This window comes from Sminthopsis crassicaudata, chromosome 2, assembly GCF_048593235.1.
Source record: "Sminthopsis crassicaudata isolate SCR6 chromosome 2, ASM4859323v1, whole genome shotgun sequence".
Classification (NCBI taxonomy): domain Eukaryota; kingdom Metazoa; phylum Chordata; class Mammalia; order Dasyuromorphia; family Dasyuridae; genus Sminthopsis; species Sminthopsis crassicaudata.
This window is the reverse complement of record NC_133618.1, coordinates 34,416,809-34,435,731: the sequence shown is the minus strand read 5'-3', so window position 1 is coordinate 34,435,731 and position 18,923 is coordinate 34,416,809. Positions and strand designations below refer to the sequence as shown.

Below are 18,923 nucleotides of genomic sequence, written 5' to 3'. Positions count from 1 at the left end.
CAACTGATGCTGAGTGAAATGAGCAGAACCAGAAGATCGCTGTACACTTCAATGCTGTATGAAGAGGTATTCTGATGGAAGTGGATATCTTCAACATAAAGAAGATCCAACTCACTTCCCAGTTGATCAATGATGGACAGAAATAACTACACCCAGAGAAGGAACACTGGGAATTGAATGTAAATTGTTAGCACTACTGTCTATCTACCCAGGTTACTTATACCTTCAGAATCTAATACTTAATGTGCAACAAGAAAATGGTATTTACACACATATATTGTATCTAGGTTATATTGTAACACATGTAAAATGTATGGGATTGCTTGTCATCGGGGGGAGGGAGTGTAGGGAGGGGGGATAATTTGGAAAAATGAATACAAGGGATAATATTATAAATAAAAAAACACAAAAAAACCATATTTTTTATAATTATTTGCGACAAGCTTGCAAACTTTAAAATGGTCTGTAAATGTTCTCATTATTACTACTATTATTATTATTGTTGTTGTCATTATTATCTAAGTGTGACTGCCAAAATATGAAAAGAACACTATTCTGGAGTCTGAGTGTGATACATAGTAGTAATGTGACCCAAGACACAGAACTTTGCCTTCTCTGTACCTCAGTTTCCTCCCCCGTAAAATGGGGATTAGACTAAGTGATCTGGACAGACCCTTTCAGCTCTAGGTTTCTGAGTCAAATTAAGGGCCCTTTGATTAATTTATGTATATCATCATCATCATCATCATCATCATCATCATCATCATCATCATCATCATCATCATCATCAATGAAAGGCAGAGTGATCAGCGCAGAGAGAAGGCTGGCTTCAGAGCCAAGAAGATCTGAATTCTAGTTCTGACACATGTTGGCTGGTCATAAACCCTCCATTGACCAGGAAGCTTTCCAAGGTTCTGAGCTGAGAGGCGGCCTGCAGGAATTGGTGGAAGGAATGGGGAGTCACTCTGCTGAGGATGTCTTGGGGCCGGGCCTGGTGCCATCCTTAGGACTGCCTCCCCCAGTACAGAGAGGGAGCTGGGACTGGGGGCATGGGGAGGCCCTGCTTCCTCACTGGGATGCTCTGGTCTGGGCCAGCCCAGGAGGGAGGGGTGGGTTACCCCATCGAGCCTCCTTCCCTCTTGCTTTGCCTTTTCCCAAAGAATTCCAGGGAAAGTGGAAACACAGCGGCCTCCAGTGGTGGGATAGAAAAAGATATTTGGGAGTCTGAGAGATAGGAGAGGGGATGGGGGGGAGGGACAAAATGAAAACTGGGGCCAGTTCCCTAAGAAGTGATGCACAAGCCGCTTGCATTCTGGGACTGGCCACACCTGAAATTAAATTAAATTACTCAAGGGAAACCCTTGTCTAGATCTGCCAGGGACCAGGCTATTCAGATGACTGTAATCCCGGAGAGTTCCAATCATACACATTATCAGCTGCATGAAGGGAAATACTGGAATAAAGACCTGGATTCCAGTCCTGCCTCTGATTCACACAATGCTGGGAAAGTCACAACTCCCTTGGCCTGACTTTGTTTATCTCGAAGGGAGGACAAGGCAGAGGGATCGGGGCTCTGAAAAGCCCCCTCCTGATTCTTCCTCTGCATCCTGCTCTGGCCCAATCCAGAGCATCCCCACTCAGGAAGGAACCAGGATCCCGTCTCCCCAGAGTGCTGAGTTCCTTCCAGCTCTAAACCGATGAGACAGTACACGGAGCAGCCCCCGAGTCTCTCTTTGTTGGAGATGAACCTAAAGCATCTCCAAGTGCCCTCTGTACCAGGCAACATTTATTAAGCGCCTGCTGTGTACAAACACTGTTCTAGGCATTTAGAGAAACCCCAAGATGAGTCAGAGTCCCCCAACCTTGTGAAATGGCCAGGAGGGAGAGGGATTATTTTCATTCAACAACTGAAGAAAACAAAACTCAGAGATGAAGTTGCCAGCCACAGAGGCAGAAGGAAGCCCCTGTCATTGTCAGTGGGGCTTATTTTAAGCAGGTGATTATCCCTATGTGGTTCATTGTTAAATAGGTGATGCTCAGAGCAGAATCAATCAGAACGGTAAAGTACAGTCTTATTTACAAAAAAGACCCCGTCATTCTGGGAAAATGTCCCCAAAGCACCCAGGAAGGCGAGCTTTCTGCCCTCTGCTTCAGCATACACTGGCACATAACAGGGACACCATTGGACATAGTTTGGGAAATGGCTCCAGCTTCCAGGAAAACCCAACTCAAACCCAACTCAAACCCCCACAATTTGGATGTGTGACCATTCATGCCAGGGAGATGTCGCTGTGGACAGAGAGCCCTCTCAGCCTGAATATGAATCCGGCCTCAGATACTCACAGCTCCCTGACTCTGGGCAAGTCCCGAGCCCTGCACAGTCAGACACAAGGGAAGGAAAGCGAACAAAAACGTGGAATGCTCTGCCTCCTCACCCCGCCATCCATTGCTTCCTGGTTCTTCTGATGGCCGTGACCTTCCTCCCCACTCTTTCCCTCTCTCTTCTGTATTTGTTAATCTTCTCTACCTTTATTCTATATGCACTTATCTATGTCCTTGGTGTCTCCTGGGACACAACACCAGCTCTTTCATCATAAAAAAGGTTTCATTCTTTGAGCTTATCATTCATAATGGCTTGGACGAGGTCTAACACACAGTAGGTCTAACTTTCTTTCTTTATTCTTTGTGTACTTATCTATGTCCTTGGTGTCTCCTGGGATACACCAGCTCTTTAATCACAAAAAAATGGTTTCATTCTTTGAATTTATTATCCTTAAGGGTTTGCATAAGGTCTAACACACAGTAGGTTTAATTTTCTTTATTCTATATGCACTTATCTATGTCCTTGGTGTCTCCTGGAACACAACACCAGCTCTTTAATCACAAAAATAGTTTCATTCTTTGAATTTGTTATCCCTAAAGATTTGCACAAGGCCTAACATATAGTAGGTCTAATTTTCTTTCTTTATTCTATTTGCACTTGTCTATGTCCTTGGTGTCTCCTCGGACACAACATCAGATGAGAAAATCGAAGCAGATGGGGGCTGGGTGATTTTGACCAGGGCCACACAGCTAGTGTCTTGTCTCTGAAGCACAAGGCTGGCTAAACAACCTTCAGCAACCATTGTCTGGTCCCATTAAATCCTAACTTAATAATTGATCATTAATACAATAGGAAAACAATCACTTTTCCCATGGGGAAGGTCTCATAGCTTCTGGAACCAAAAGGACAGGTGAAGTCCCCCCAAGAGCTCACGGCCCCCTCCTCTGCTGGGAAAGGTCCTCAATCTTGTTGCGGAGCCCCTGGGTCCAGTCATCGCCTCTCCGAAGGGGAGTGCACTGAGTCTTCATATGCTCCAGTGCTTGGATGTCTCTGGGAATCTCGGGGACCAGCCGGGCTTGGAGAACAGCATCCTGGAACTTGGCAGCTGAGGCAGGGGCCAGGCAGCATCTGGGCAAGCTGGGAGAGGAGGCCGAAAGGGCCAGGCCGGGCAGATGCCAAGGAAGGAGAAAGAAAGCAGAGGGAGGAGGAGGGAAGCAAAGGAGGAAGAGCAGAGGAAAGGGGAAATTAGAAACCATACGGAAACTTGCTCCTTTCTTTGGCCGAGTCCAGCCCTGGCAAGCCAGGGATGGGCAAAGCCCTGAATAAAAATGAGAACCTGGGTCACCCATGCTCCTTACTCCCCCCATATCTAGGCTGCATTCAGAATGGCCAAGTTCCAGGAGTAAGGTGGTGATTGATGGACTGTTAATCAATAAACATTTATTAAGCACCTACTGTGTGCCATGCACTGTTGGAGAAACGCATTAGGTGTAGTGGACAGAGAGTTGGCTCGGGACTCAAGGACCAATGGGTCCTGTTTATGGGCGACCGCTGGGGCAATTATTTAATCTCAGGGTTCCCAAGCCACTCCTGACATAGGTACGTGCAGAGCAGATATCTACTCATGTCTCCTCAATCCTATATTTTTGTACTTTAAAAAAAAACAAAATGCAAAACTTTCTTTGATTTAATTTTCTTTCCAGATTTATGAGTTCATTAGGAATAGAATTTCCACTGGAGAGATTCCCTTCAATGATGCTGGTTAGCAATTCATTTTCACTCAAGTATTAAAGCGTTGCCTGGGAGTAACTGAGACATTAAGTTGTCATGGCTACCTGAGAAGCAGGTTTTGTTGTTGTCCAGTTGTTTAAGTCATGTCTGACTCTTCAGGACCCCATTTAGGGTTTTCTTGAAAGAAATATTGGAGTAATTTGCCATTTCCTTAACCAGCTCATTTTATAGATGGGGAAACTGAGGCAGAACGAGTGAAGTGACTTGCCCCAGGATCACACAGGTAAGAAGTGTCGGAGGCCAGATTTGAACTCAGGAAGAGGAGGCCCTCTATTCACTGGGCCACCTAAATGCCCAAGGGCACTAGTAGACAGGGAGAAATGGAAGATTTAAGAGAGGAAGACTGACTGACTATGCAATCTGCTAATAAAAAGGAGAGGGGATGTCGGCTTTCATAGGGGGGGAGGCAAGTGAGGCCATAGAACAGAATCCCCCAGACCACCAAAAAGGAAGGAAGGAAGCGTTCTTTACCTGGGCTGTTCAGAGGCCAGTTGCTGGTAGTGGTAGGAGACAGCCACGGCCGAATGTGGACAGAGCAGGTAGTGGTTCTCCTCCCAGCATCGCTGCATGGTTTGAATGACATCCTCATCTGAAGCTGAAAGGGAGCTTATTGTCTCTGAAATCTGAAGAGGACCAAGGTTTGGGGCAGAAACAAGAAAAATCAGCCACATTCAGCAGGTAGGGCCATGTCAATATTGGTCTGGTTCGGGGAATAGTTCGATGTTCCATTTTCTCTGAATTTGTATCCATAGAAATTGTACATTAGGTACTGGTCAGTGGTGCAGGGGACAGGGAGTCAGGAAGATCCAGCCACAGCTGTGTGACTCTGGTCAAGTCACTTAACCCTCTTTGTCTTGGTTCCCTTATTTGTAAAGAAGGAAATGATAAATCACTCCAGCATTTCTGCTGAGAAAATCCCAAAAAGTTCTTCATGAATGATCAACATGACTGATGATTTTCTGGGGGAAAATTTTCAGTTTCATTCAAGGTTCAAAGAAAGAAATGATCGGGGATTGATTGGCGGTTCAGCATCTTACATTGTAGTAGGATATATTATATAATTAAAGCATTTCTGCCTTCAGCTTCCTGAAGGAGACATCTGTAACTAAGGTGGGGCACCAGGGATTGTGTTCCAGGGCATCAAATTTAGAGGACACTGAAACTATTAGTTAAAATAGCTAGTTTTCTCTCTATAATGGCACTCCCTAACCAAGTCTGGCTGTGATCTGATACTTCTCATCCCCCTTTCGGGAAGAAGTGAGTTCAAATCTGACCTTAACTACTACTTAGATGACAAGTCACTTAACCTCTGTCTTCCTCAGCCTTCTCCACTATAAAATGGAGACGACAATAGCATCCACTAACAGAATTGTTTTAGCCATCAGATACGATCTTGTTTGTAAAAGAGCTAGCCTGGCACTTGGTAAATGTTCTCTTCTTCTCCCTCCAGTGTTAAGTCTCATTTTGGCTTCAGCATTCTACCCATGGGGACCCAGGTTAAAAAGCTGACTGGCAGGCAGACATTGTGCTTCTTGCCAAAGGCACAATTTGTTCTTCCCTTGGTGCCAGGAATAATTAGTGATGGCTCTGGGTTACGGCTCAAGTTATGTCTCTCCTGCTTAGGGGGCTAGATTGCACAGGGCAGCACCTTTTTAGGAGCTGGAGAGCATGGGAGTACTTCCAGCCACCCCCAGAAAACTGATGCATAAAAGGAAAAGATTAGACTCCTCGGCCTTTGGGGTGATCTCATCCACTTCCTAACTTCTAAACTGGGACATCTTAAGTGGTAGCCCAGGCAACTGAGCATCTTTTGGGAAAGTCAATATTAACTAAGATCCTACTACAGATAGAACACTTCATCTTCTCTCCCCTGAAATACATGATTCGGAGGAGGACTCAGTAGACTATTAGACAGCCAAAATAAGTTAAGAATCTCTGCATTAGAGCCATCCAAAAGTGAACAGAATGCTGGTAGTGAGCTCCCCATTCAGGAGAATCTCCAAACAGAGCCTGGATAACTACTTTTCAGACTTATCAAAGGGGGCATTCTTTTTTTTTTTTTTTTTTTTTTTTTTTGAGAAAATTTTGGTTAATCAGTAAGCATCACTTGTAATGGAGATAAAGTAGAACCATTCCCAATAAGATCGAGGTGAAACAAGGTTGCCCACTATCATCATTACTATTCAATATTGTATTAGAAATGCTAGCTTAATCATTTCCAATAAGATCATGGGTGAAACAAGATTGCCCATTACTAATTACTATTACCATTACAAATCAATATTGTATGAGAAATGTTAGCTGTAGCTATAAGAGAAGAAAAAAGAGATTAAAGGAAAAAACTTTGGCTAGATAGGTGCTAAATCCTGGCCTGCCAGATTTGGGCCAGAGTAAGGAGTAAGGAAGATTCTCTCTTCTTGGGAGTAAAATGCCCTTTTTGTGGGAGAAAGGGAAGCATTTCCTAACAACTCTTTGGTACAAAAGTAAGAAATGAAACACCTTTTGTCTCTCTGAGCTGTTTCCCTCCATCAGCCACTGACCTTGGTGTGGAGCTTGTTTGGCAAACACAGCTTCTTGGTTCTGTCAAATTGCTCCATGAGGGTCCTGAGCAGCCCGCTGTCTGAGCCTGAGAGCAGCCAGAAAATCCTCTCCATGTTATAGGGCACCTGCAAGAGAAGGCAACTTGTCTTGACAAGGTCTGAGGTGGAGGGTACAAGGCGCTCAACTCACCAAAGGAGTTATCTGTTAACTACCAAGTTCCAAGCAAGGGAGAATCAAGGGTAGAGGTGGGGCTTCCTAGGCAGTGCTGGTCAACGCTGACTGCATCTTGGAGTCTCAGGGTTTCATAGACAAGTGGTGTCTGCTTATAGAGAAAACAGGAGGCAGCTCAGTGACTAGCCCTAGAGTCAGCAGGACTTGAATTTGAATCCTGCCTCAAACACTTACTAGCAGCATGACCCTGATAAATCAGTTAATTTTGCTTTAATTTCCTGGAAAAGAAAATGGCAAATCATGCCAATATCTTTGCCAAGAAAACCCCCTGGAAAATATCAGTGAGCTATGGTCCCCTTAGCTACCTGGACAACACAGGATCTCCAAGGGCACATGTCAACTTAGAAAACCACATATCTATGTGCTATTGTGCATTTATTTTGTTAACTATTCCTAATTATATCTTAGTTTGCTCCCAGCTCACTTTGACATTTAGAGCAACGGGTGGTTAATAAATGGTTGCCCAGGGTCCCAGAGTCAGCATGGATCAGGGGCAGGCCACTGAATCACTGATCAAGGCTGAATCACTATTGCCACAGACCCAGGCAGACCTAAAGGAAGGGGAAAGGGAACAAGTATTTATTAAGTGCCTGCTACCACGTGCTGCGCTAAGTGCAGCTAAGTGGGACAGCAGATAGAGCACTGACCCTGTAGTGAGTTTAAATCTGGCCTCAAACACTAAGCCATAAATCATGTAACCCCAATTGCTTCTAAAAAAAGGGAGAAGAAAAGAAAAGAAAACAACAAATATTATCTCATTTGACAGAAACAGAAACACATACACACACACATACACACAAAGAAAAGAAAAACTTGTTTTTTAGGTTTTTTTTTTTTTTTTTAAATTTCTTGGAGTTACTTGTTGGAATCATTTGAAAGAACCAGTATGTTTGTTCTGGAGAAAAAAAGACTGAGAGACATGATAATTAATTTTAAATACTGAAGGTGTTAAAGAGATTGGGATTATTTGGAGGGCAGGCCCAGGGGCTACAGCAGCAAGTCACTTGTAGGTTCTTCAAACCACTAGGAATAAGAGATCCATAAATACATTTTATTTCCCCAAGCTCTCTGCTGACCTCCAAACAATCTCCAATTTTTTATTAGATATCTCAAAATAGATGTTCCATAGACATATTAAATTCAATATGTCCAAAGCTGAACCTGCTGCTTTTCTCCTAAAACTCTCTTCTTCTTAAGTATTCAATGACTGTAAAATGGCAACACCATCCTCCCTGTCACCCAGCTCTCAGGTAGGTACCATCCTTGACCCCCCCACTTTCTCTCGATCCCCCTATCCAAAATGGGCCTTGTCCTCCATAACATCTCTCATAAAGGTCCCTTCTCTTCCCTGACATTATCCCTTCCTTGTGCAGGTTCTGATAATCTCACCTCAAGACTTCTGTAATATACATGTGTCCATGCATTGAATCTCTCCAAGAATCTCTTTAAGGGCCAGGGTTTATTTCTCCAACTGGGTCAAGTCAACCACCAATCTTTGTCTATGAAGCACAAACCGTCATATATTTTTGGATCATGGACATGGAGCCAGAAGTGAGCTCAGAAATTAGTGAATCCAAACTTCTCATTTTAAAATTAAGGAAACTGAGGTGCATCGGAGATAACTGACTTGCCCACAAAGGTGGTAAATAGATGATTTAAATTCAGGTCTTCTCACTTCTAATCCAAAACACTTCCCCAGGTACAAGAATAATTCACTTTTCCTTTGACAAGGGAGATAAAAGAGGGATTAACTCAACTCAAAGGAATAATTCTAATTTGGAGAAGGGCAACCCTGGGGCAGACCCCCTGAAACCCTTCCATTCTCCTAGAAGGGAAAGAGTCCCTATATGTCCAGTTGAAGAGGGGAGAGAAGTCTTTCCCAGAGCTCACCTGAATGTCCATGGCTGACGCCAAGGTCTGTCTGGTGATCTCTGAGAGTGAGAAGTCCCCCTTCTGGACAGTCCGGTGGATAATGTCATTCTGATTCACCACTGCAACCAGACGGATGGGCAGGCCCATCTTGCGCGCAATGCAGCCCGCTAGGAACAAGCACAAGTAGGCGCTTCTAAACTATGTGTTCTAGATGTCCCAGATTAACCATCCCAGATCATGCATCTGTGTTCTAGATCACCAGGAGAAAGATCTTTGTGTCTAGATCACCACAGATAGCACATTTTGTATTCCAGATCACCCGGATTATGTGACTTGGTGTTCTAGATCGCCCTGGATTATGCAGTCTGGGTCTCACATAAGGGTGTTTATAGAGATAGGACCTAATCCTACCTCTAGATAGGTATCTGGAACACAAAGATGTGTAATCCGTGGTAATCAAAATGTGTCCTCAATCTTTTCTAGATTCTTTTCTGGATCCTCTCTCTAGAAAATGATCCTAGATCATCACCTGTCATTGTGTTCTATAACACCTGGATCTAGAACATCAAGACATGTAATCAGGGTGATGTAGAACACAAAGACATGCAATCTGGCTATATTATGTTGTAGACCACCCAGATTGTGTCTTTGAGTTCCAGATCTCTGTTAATGGTCTCAAAGTATGTGTCTTTGTGTTCTAGATTTCCTGAATTGTATGTCTTTGTGTCCCAGTTACCTGTATTAACTGTCTCAGATTACATTCTCTGTGTTCTAAATCACCCATATTAAGAGTCCAGGATTGCAAATTTTGCATTCTAGATTACCCAGATCACATGCCCTGTATTGCCTGTCTCAGATCACATGTCTTTGTGTTCTAGATCACCCAAGCAATGTGTTTTTGTGTTCTAGATCACTTGGATCAGCTACCTCAGATTGTATCTTTGTGTTCTAGATAGCCCAGATTACCTATCTTTGTGTTACAGATGGCCAGGATTACAAGCTTCTGTGTTCTAGATTGCCCAGATTGTATGCCTTTGTGTGCTATATTGTCTGGATTAACTATCCAGGATTGTGAGATTTTGTGTTCTAGACTGCCCCAGATTGCATGTCTCTGTGTTCTAGATCATACAGATAAAATACCCCAGATTGCATTTTGTGTTCTAGATTGCCCAGATTAAGTATCCTGTCTTATGTGTCTTTGTGTTCTAGATCACCAAGGCTTTGCATGTTTATGTTGTAGATCATCAGCGATTACTGTGTCTCTATGTTCTGGATTATACAATTTTTTGCTCTAGATCACCAGGGCATGCACACACATGTTCTGGATTACCAAATGGCATATCCTATGTTCTAGATTTACCAGGGAATTGCATGTTCATGTTCTAGATCACCATGTACGGCAATCTTTTGTGTTCTAGATCATTCAGGATAGCACATCTTTGTGTTCTACACCACCAGAGGATTGTGTGCCTTTGTGTTCAAGATCATAAGGGATTATATGGCTTTCTGTTCTGGATTATGTCCTTTGTATTCTATATCTGTTTCCTTATCACATACTCTGTGTTTTAGGCCATCAGGAGAATGAGCCTTTGTGTTCTAGCTTGCCAGAGATTTGGGTATCTTTCTGTTCCAGATCTGCTCCTAGCTTGTGTGTCTTTGTGTTCTAGATTATCAGGCCTATGTGGCTTTCTGTTCTAGATCATCAGGGATTGTGCGGCTTTGTGGTCTAAATCACGGGGGATTGCACATCTTTCTCTTCTAGACCACCAGGAATTGATCAACAGAAGTCACACATCTGGATCACCAGGGATTATATGTCTTTGTGTTCCAGATTACATGGTTTTTTGTGTGTTCTAGATCACTGGGGATTGAGTGACTTTGTGTTTTAGATCACCAGGGGTTGAAGTTTTGTGTGTGTTCTAGTTCACCTAGGATCACATGGTTTTCTGTTCTAAAGCACCAGGGATTGAACATCTTTGTGTTTTAAATTGCCAGGGAGTACATGTCTTTGGGTTCTAGATCACCATGGATCATACATGGTAGCTGTGATCCCTGTGACAACCTGGCCAGCTGGGGATGGAGGAACGTGGGGGGATGGGGGACAGGGGAGATAGAAGAGTGGATGCACAAGGGAATGAGGTCAGTGGGAAAGCCACAACCAGCTTTGGGTTCCAGGACTCACCCAGACCCAGCAGGGCAATGCTCCCAGGCAGAATTCCTGAAGACCTTTAAAAGACAACCCCAAACTCTACTCTTACAAAGCCTTTCTACCTGCACCCCAAACCTCCTGTGCTAACCTCATGTCACCATTCACTATCTTTGTAATGTTCTTGTTGGCTGCTAGGGGATGCCATAATGCAGAGAGTGCCGCCTCATCTTCATGAGTTCAAATCCTGCCTCAGATACTTACTAGCTTGGGCAAACTTGCCTCAGTTTCCCAATCGCTGGAGAAGGAAATGGCAAACTACTTGAATGTTTCTGCCAAGAAAACCCCAGAGGGGGTCACCAAGGATCAGACCTAACTGAAAACAATTGAACTACAATGTGCTCTTGTCATGTGGCATTAGGTATTACAGTCAGTGGGGCTGGGTGACCTCGGGACCTTCATGTCTGTCCAGCTCTATAAAGTGAAGGCTCTGTCCTAGCTGCCAACCATAGCTCTATGATGCCACGGTACAATGTGGGCTGACGCTCGGGGCTCTCCTCACCCGCCAGATTGCCCGCAGCCCCTGTCGGCACAACCACTTCCACAGGGGGCAGGGGGCAGATGTCCATGGAGGGCACACACTGGAAGTAGGCAAAGAAATGGTGAGCCATCTGCACAAGGACCCGGGACCAGTTGATGGAGTTCAGACTCATCAGGTTATGCTTCTTGGCAAAAGCCACATCCGCAAACACATCTTTGATGGGCTCGTCCAGCTCGTCGCTGTTGCCATCCACTGTCGGGGGAGAAAGGACGTGATGGGGGGTCAGGAACTGAGGGACTCTAATCCCAGTGAGCTCTTCCCCATCCTTCACTGGACATTCAAGGCCTTCTGCAAGTTGTCAAATCTGTCCTGCTTCTCAGTCCCCCAAAACGGTCCTCCTCTTCATCACCCACCCATCTATCTTTATCCATCCACCCCCCATCCATCCATCCATCTACCCATCCATCCATCTATCTATCTAAAGAAGTTCATAGATTCTAGGTTAAGACCCACTGCTATAGAGGGTCCCAAGTTCTATAGCAACTTCCCAGACTAAATGACTTTGTCCCCTTAGCATTTCATCACCCCAGGTTTATTCACCATACCAGAAGCTTCCCTACCCCCAAATACATGCACATTCTCCTCAATCACTGTGGTCATCTGGAGTTCCTGGATCTTGGAACAACGTCCCAAAGGCAACAAAACAATAATGTCCATATTTTTGGCTCCACGGACACTTTCTATAGCTGAGCTCCCTGTGTCTCCAGAAGTCCCTGATAGAAAATAGCAATAATGTTAATAATTCATACTACAACTGTTGTTATTGTTGCTGAAAGTACTACTACTACTACTACTACTACTACTACTACTACTACTACTACTACTACTACTATCACTACTAGCTTTTAAATAGACTTTAAGATTTCTAAATAAGCTCTAAAGTTTATGAAGTAATTTATAAATATTATGTTATTTGATTCTCACAACATCCCTGGAAGGTCTGTTATTATACCCTTTCTAAAACTGAGGAAACTAAGGCAGGCAGAGGTCTGGTGACTTGTTCGGGGTCACATAGCTCTAGTGTCTGATTTGGATTTGAACTCTGGCCTCCAGACCAATGCTCTGTGCACAATGGCACCCTCTAGTGGTCTTGTGAGCACTTAGATTGTACTTTATGGATGGACTAGTTTTGTTTTGTGTTTTTAGACCAGACCACATGATTTCAATGCTCCTGGAGGCTGCTCTTAGCAGTGCAGAGCAGCCCTTTTTCTGTAACTTACAGCCTCAGAATGTTGCCTGGGGCCCTGAGAAGTTGAGTATCCTGCCTAATAGCCAATATATGTCCAAGGTAGTATTTGAGCCAGGTCTTCCTGACTATCCATAGTGCCATGCTGCTTTGTGCCTTACAAAGCACCTTTCTCACCCCTCTTGTGAGAAAGATGGTATCATTGTGCCCATTTTACAGATGAGAAGCCTGAGACTCAGGATTCTATGAGTTGTACATGGGTTAAGCATCAGAGGTAGGCTAGAACCCAGGCTTTTCCTAGCTCCAAGTCCTGTATTCAGTCTACAAGGCCACAACCCCAGTGGTTTGGCCCCCAAGGAGAAGCTTAGTAGCCCTGGAAAATCCTGGGATCAGAGGATGACCCTATGACACTGAGCCCCCAGCCCCTGAGCCTCCCAAGCCCTCCTCAGGACAAGTGCACAGAGCGGCTCATGTGGTGACTGGAAGGCAGCTGGCTGCAGATAGGGAGGCAGCTATGTTCCTGGAGCAATCTGAAACCAGTCCCAAGAGCAGGATGCGAATCCCAATCCTGCTGCTTCCTAGTTTTGTTGTAACATGCCTTCCTGGCAGTTACTATTACCAGTCTGTCCTAGGCCCAACAGAGTACCTTTGACCACTGACCTTTGCAGTGTCGACTCTAACCGGCTCGCCTCCTCTGAGGCCTTCAAAGGTCTCTGGCCACGATCTCTTGAATCTATAGTTTAATAACCGGTAACATGCTCAAGAACAGCCATGTGTAATCTTAAAAGCCTTTATTATACCTACTCACATAATGCCCTGACTTGTTGGTTCCCTAGTGAACACCTGGTCTGAAGACCCACGTGTTCACTACCAAACTCTTTACCTCTCAGCTATCTATCAGTTTGGCTTGGTTTGGCTACCCCAGGCTGGGGAGCCAGGTTAAAGAGTGCCAGGTTAAAGAGAGCGACTGCTGTCTGCAGTGGGCTTATAAAGGGCCTGTGAGGTCACACACACAGCCAACCAGCGAGAGAGCTGTCACCCATTATGAAGCTATCTCAATATGGACAGGATCCCACCCACAGGGCAGTCCTATATCCACAGAGAATACTTCTGGAGCACTCAAATCTCCTGTTGCACTGTGGCGCCACCCATTTAAAGGGCCCTTACAATTCCCTTCTCTTGTTTTGCGGGAACCGCATCCTTACATTTTGTGACTCAGTTTCTTCATCTGTAGAATGAGGAGGTTGTGTATAGGGTCCCTGATCTAGGATCCTTAAGTGAAGGAAGAGGTCAGACAAGATAGCCTTCCTTCCAGCTCTAACTATGATCCTTTGACTCACCTACGACAATGGTGACATGTTTCTGCCTTTTCTCCAGAAAATACTGTAAGAACTGTCCGGTACAGGACAGAGACAGGTCCTTGAAGGCGTAGGTGACACCATGCCACAGTTCCAGCACATTCAGTCCATTCTTCATCCTGCTCAGGTGAACGACATCTCTGTGTCGGAACCTGCTGAAAGCTCGGTCAACCAGACCTGAGGGGGGAAATTTGCAAGGGTGAATGTTGAAAATTACTTATGTATGTAATTGGGTTTTGAAAATTAAAAAAAAAACTCTTTTATTAGTAAAAAGAATGATAATTCTTCATCTGTCAATGTCTCTTGATCCCAAACTGTTCACCTCCCTTCTACCAGGACTGGGCTATGAAAGTATGCCTTTCAGACAGTCTTTTCTCCTTTTTTTTTTTTTTCCTAAAAAGGTAAATAGATTTGGGGGAAGGAATATAATGGCAATTTCATTTATGTGATTTTTCCTGAAGGCAACGGATCTATTATAGAAGAGGCAGAAACATGCTGAGGTCCTACATGCAATTTATGATAAAACACAAATTCAGAAAGGGGAATGAGAGTTTAAAATAGAAAGAGAGGGAGGGACAAAGAATGAGAGAAGGAAAGAGAGACAGGAGGAGAAGACAGTGAGTCAGAGAAACAGAAACAAAGATGGACAGAAAGGCACACACAGCCACAGAGAGAGAAACAGACAGAGAAACCAAGACAGAGAAGAAGAAGGAGGAGGAGGAGGAGGAGGAGGAGGAGGAGGAGGACGACAATAACAACAAGAATGGAGGGAAAGCTACAGAGGACAGAGAGAAACAGAAACAGAGATGGAGACACACATAGAGACAGAGAAACACACATATACACACAGAAGAGAGAAGTAGTAGAAGAAAAAAGAAGAAGAAATAGAAGTAGAAAAAGAAGAAGAAGAAGAAGAAGAAGAAGAAGAAGAAGAAGAAAAAGAAAAAGAAGAAGAAGAAGAAGAAGAAGAAGAAGAAAAAGAAGAAGAAGAAGAAGAAGAAGAAGAAGAAGAAGAAGAAGAAGAAGAAGAAGAAGAAGAATGGAAAGCTACAGAGACAGAGAGACACACAGAGAGAAACAGAGACAGAGACACAGAGAAAGAAACAGATATACACACAGAAACACATAGAAACAGAATCAGAGACAGAGAGAGAAAGAAACAAAGAGAGAGACAGAGACAGACAGAGACACAGAGAGAAACTATTTGTCATGAATAATGGGGATTCGAATAAATAACTCTTAAAATCACTTCTCAGTTCTGATATTTTAAGATTCTTTTAAGAGATGCCTCTTAAAAGTTGGCATGTGGAACTAATGAAAAATCAATCTTATTAGGTTTTGAGGTTTTAGATGAGCTATAAAGAATTATAGGATTCTACCTATATAGTTCAACCCCCTTCATTTTATAGATTTAAAAAACCCTGAAATTAGGTAGCTTCAATCAATAAATAGGCATTTAATTTTATTGGGTTTTTCTCAATAAATTTTTATTAAAATATTTTTTTCAAATCACTCATATTCCCCAATATTTTTATTCTATTCCCTTTGTCTCAAAGAGATTTTCTTTACAACAAAAATTAATAAAAACAATTCAACAAAAGTAATGAATATAGAAAAAACCTGCTGGTAGGCCATTTCATTGTTCCAGATCCATAATCCTCCAAATCATCACAGAAGCTGAGAGCAGTGCCTTCTCTAAGATCATTATGATTGAAAAGCATTCAAGTTCTTTGAAAATATATTATTTTCATTGGTATATATAGATTTGTTACCTAGATTTATTCCTATGTTCCTCCTCTCCCTCTTCTCAGAGAAATAAAAAATTAAAAAAAAAGTTAATTGAGGATGACTAATATAGAAAAAATATGTTTAACATAAACTACGTCACATGATTTGTTGCCTTGGGTAGGAAGGAGAAAGGGAGAAAAATTTAAAACTCAAAATCTTATAAAAATGGATGCTGAAAACTACTTTGAAAAATAAAATAATATTATACTAATGTGGAATTTATCACATACTTTCTATTTTAATAGATTTTGTTGATATATATATATATATATATATATATATATATATATATATATATATATTTTATATCACATATCCTTCCCCCCAACTGCCCCAGTAGGTAGAAAGCAGGAAAAAAACAACAAAAAGAGAAAATAATTGGTAAAAACCAGTCAAAATTACACACACATATACCATACACAAACCAGACATATGCTGTGTAATATAACCCAGACCCCCTTGCTTCTGCAAAGGAGGTATCTTATCATGCCTTTTGGGGGCTCATTTGTTCTTTGTGATTTCACAGCATTCAGTTTCAATTATTTTCAAAGAGCATTTGCTAAGCCCTTCCTAGGTGGAGTTGGGAATCTGGGGGACTCACCCTTCAAGTCTTTCTTTGGAATGAGCTCTGGGTCAATGAAGAGAGAGCACAGCTCGATCACCAGGTCTGGGTAGGAGAGGGTGCTCCATTGTTTCAGGGTCTCTCTGTCCAGCTTGGGGATCTCTTCAGGCATGAAGAGGCCCCCATCAGGGGCATAGCCTGAGAACAAGGCTCCTTCAAAGTCTACACTGGGGCTTCCTCCCCGGGTACTGACGTACCTCATGATCCTTCAAACCCTGGAAAAGAAAAGAGTTTTCTGGGAAATAAGAAGAGAAAGGGTCTTAGACACACAAGAGAAGCTGCCAATCCCACACTAAGAAATAGCCCACGAACAACTCTCTCTTGGCTACTGGCTCTCTCATGTGTGTGGCTACGGTGATGAAGATGAAGGAGATTGGCAAGAGTGTTGTGCCAATTGGTCAACAGACCTGAGTTCTTAATCCAGCTCTGTTCTATACCAGCCATATTGATAGGGTACAGCTTCTAGGAGAAATAAAGCAGTAATCCCGAGGTCCCCTGACCTTAGAGTGCCATGGTTCTAATAATGTCCATGATTCTAAAGTCTTCTGGCCCTAGGATAGTCCTACAAATATTGCTGACTGTCAGATAATCTGCTCGTCAGTGATAACCAAGTTCCTGAGACAATAGTGAATAGACCATCCCTCAAATCTACCTGTAAGCCATAAAATTAGCAAATAAGTAACAGGAAGCTCTGGTCTCTCTAACTTTGTCTTATAAATTTATCTCCTTTCTCCTGGTTTTTTGCTAAATCCTTTTGAAACTTAGCCTGCTTCAACTGACATTACAGTTACAATAAACTTTGCCCCTTGACCTGGAGATGGGTTCAAGCTTGCAAATTCTTTTGAGATATCTCAAGACACTGGTCTGCAACCCAACCTTTTGGGGTCTCCTTTTGAACCTCAACAATATGATTCTGGACAAGTGTCCCCCTCCCTCACAGAGTGGTTGTGAGGGTCTGAGGCACAATGTGAGTATTATATTTTGAGAAAAGAAAGCCCAGCTATTAGTGGTGGGGCAAATGGTGATGGCAGCTCCCACAGGCAGAGAGGATGATTATGGACCTCCAGTCAAGGTTTGAAAATTGCACAGCATGTCTGTGAGTATCCATGGGAGATTTTAGGATCCACTGTAAACAGCACAGCTTGGTTTGATGGGAAGAGCCCTGCATTTGGAGTGGGAGGAGCTTGTCTTTAGGTAATTTAGTTTAGAAAAACTGGTTATGATTTCATTCAGAATCATTGCTCACAATCTATTAGCTTGTGAACTTCTTGATTGAGAGAATTGTCTTTTGTCCCTTTTTGTATTCCCAGTGCCAGGAGCACAGTAGGTGAATAAAGGTTTATTGATTGATCAGTTGTGACCCTCTAGTTTAGTCTGAGGTTGGATTGTGTGTCTCACGTTACATTGATAACTTTCTCTGGTTAACCTCTGGCCTCTTTGTGGCAGAGGGAAAACTCCGTTTCGTGGAAGTAATTTGAGAAGGGAAACATTGTATCAGAGAAATAGATTATTATATTAGAGAGTAGAAGCTGAAGCTGAGACAGCCTGGGACGTTCCCCAGCACCGGTCTTCGGCCCGTGGGCGCCCCTGCACGCTCTCTTCTCCGCCCTAGATCCGTCTTTGCCTCGAGACTCGGAGCTGGGCGGGAGAGGCTGCAGACCCTCAGACTAGCTGCCTCTTTCCCTTGCTCCGCCTCTGTTCTTGAGGTCCCCCAGGCTCAAGCGCAGAACTGTCCCTTGACTCTCGGCTGTCCGGCTCCAAAGCCTCCCGCGAGGCCCCTGCGGGACCTTGGACTAGTGGGGGAAGGAGAGGGGAGGCCAGATCCCTCTAAGATAAAAGCGGCGAGGGAGGCGGAGTCCGAGGCCCTTTCTAGCCGTTCGAATCTGGTCCTGGCCTGCACGGGTGGAGGCGGCAGAGGGCGGCAGAGACCGCGGAGGCGCAGGCGCTGGTGGGCCTCGGCCTCTGTGGGGAGGGGTGTCCGGGCCCGCCCCGGCTCTCTCTCCCGACCGCAACCCCAAGGTCACGGGCAGGGATGGGGGAGGGGCGGGGAGCAGGTCCCCCTCTTCTAGTCCCTTTGCTTACCCGGCGCGGAGCGCTACGCTGGGAACCCTGGGGCGCGGCGTGGGCACGGAAGCTCCCGACCTGCACGAGCCTCGGTCAGCGGCCGGAGGGCGGAGTTTGGCCCAGGGCCTCCCGGACCTTGCCCAGCAGAGGCCGCTTTCACGCGCTCACAGCACGGGGCACTTGGAAGGGAGCTCAGGGCTCTAGGCGACCCCACCGCCAGAAGTGCGGCTTAGAGGAGGGATTGCTGGGTTCGAATCCTACCTCTCGAGGGAAATAACGTCATTTGCCCCCATTCGAGTTCATAAAGTTTATGGGAGTTTCCTCCCACCCCTGCGAAATTCAGGAGACATCTCAGTCCTAAAGGCTCATTGATCCTAAACCGCTTCTCTGGGCCTCTCTT

General features: G+C 44.2%; 1 protein-coding gene across 2 annotated transcripts; it reads right to left on the bottom strand.

Annotated features, from left to right (window-relative positions):
* Window positions 1-2,955: 2,955 nt before the first annotated feature.
* Window positions 2,956-18,632, bottom strand: THNSL2 (threonine synthase like 2). 2 transcript variants are annotated; one of them, XM_074285685.1, is made up of 9 exons: window positions 18,542-18,632; window positions 16,439-16,674; window positions 14,032-14,226; window positions 12,066-12,218; window positions 11,467-11,697; window positions 8,777-8,925; window positions 6,655-6,780; window positions 4,586-4,737; window positions 2,956-3,460 (listed from the first exon to the last, which is right to left on the bottom strand). In XM_074285685.1, the coding sequence occupies exons 2-9, from the start codon at window positions 16,659-16,661 to the stop codon at window positions 3,253-3,255; spliced, it is 1,437 nt and encodes a 478-aa protein (XP_074141786.1). In that variant the 5' UTR covers window positions 16,662-16,674; window positions 18,542-18,632; the 3' UTR covers window positions 2,956-3,252. The 2 variants fall into 2 exon arrangements, with proteins under 2 accessions (XP_074141786.1, XP_074141787.1); XM_074285686.1 differs by having other exon boundaries at window positions 16,439-16,694; window positions 18,542-18,626.
* Between the last annotated feature and the right edge of the window lie 291 nt (window positions 18,633-18,923).

Excerpts from the sequence above, each read along its gene's own strand:
- THNSL2 (XM_074285685.1), bottom strand. The coding sequence starts at position 16,661 with ATGAGGTACGTCAGTACCCGGGGAGGAAGCCCCAGTGTAGACTTTGAA. Across the intron at positions 6,781-8,776 it reads CGTCAGCCATGGACATTCAG|GTGCCCTATAACATGGAGAG; the intron begins GTGAGCTCTGGG and ends CTTCTCTTGCAG. Across the intron at positions 3,461-4,585 it reads CTGGCCTCTGAACAGCCCAG|CTTGCCCAGATGCTGCCTGG; the intron begins GTAAAGAACGCT and ends CTCCTCTCCCAG.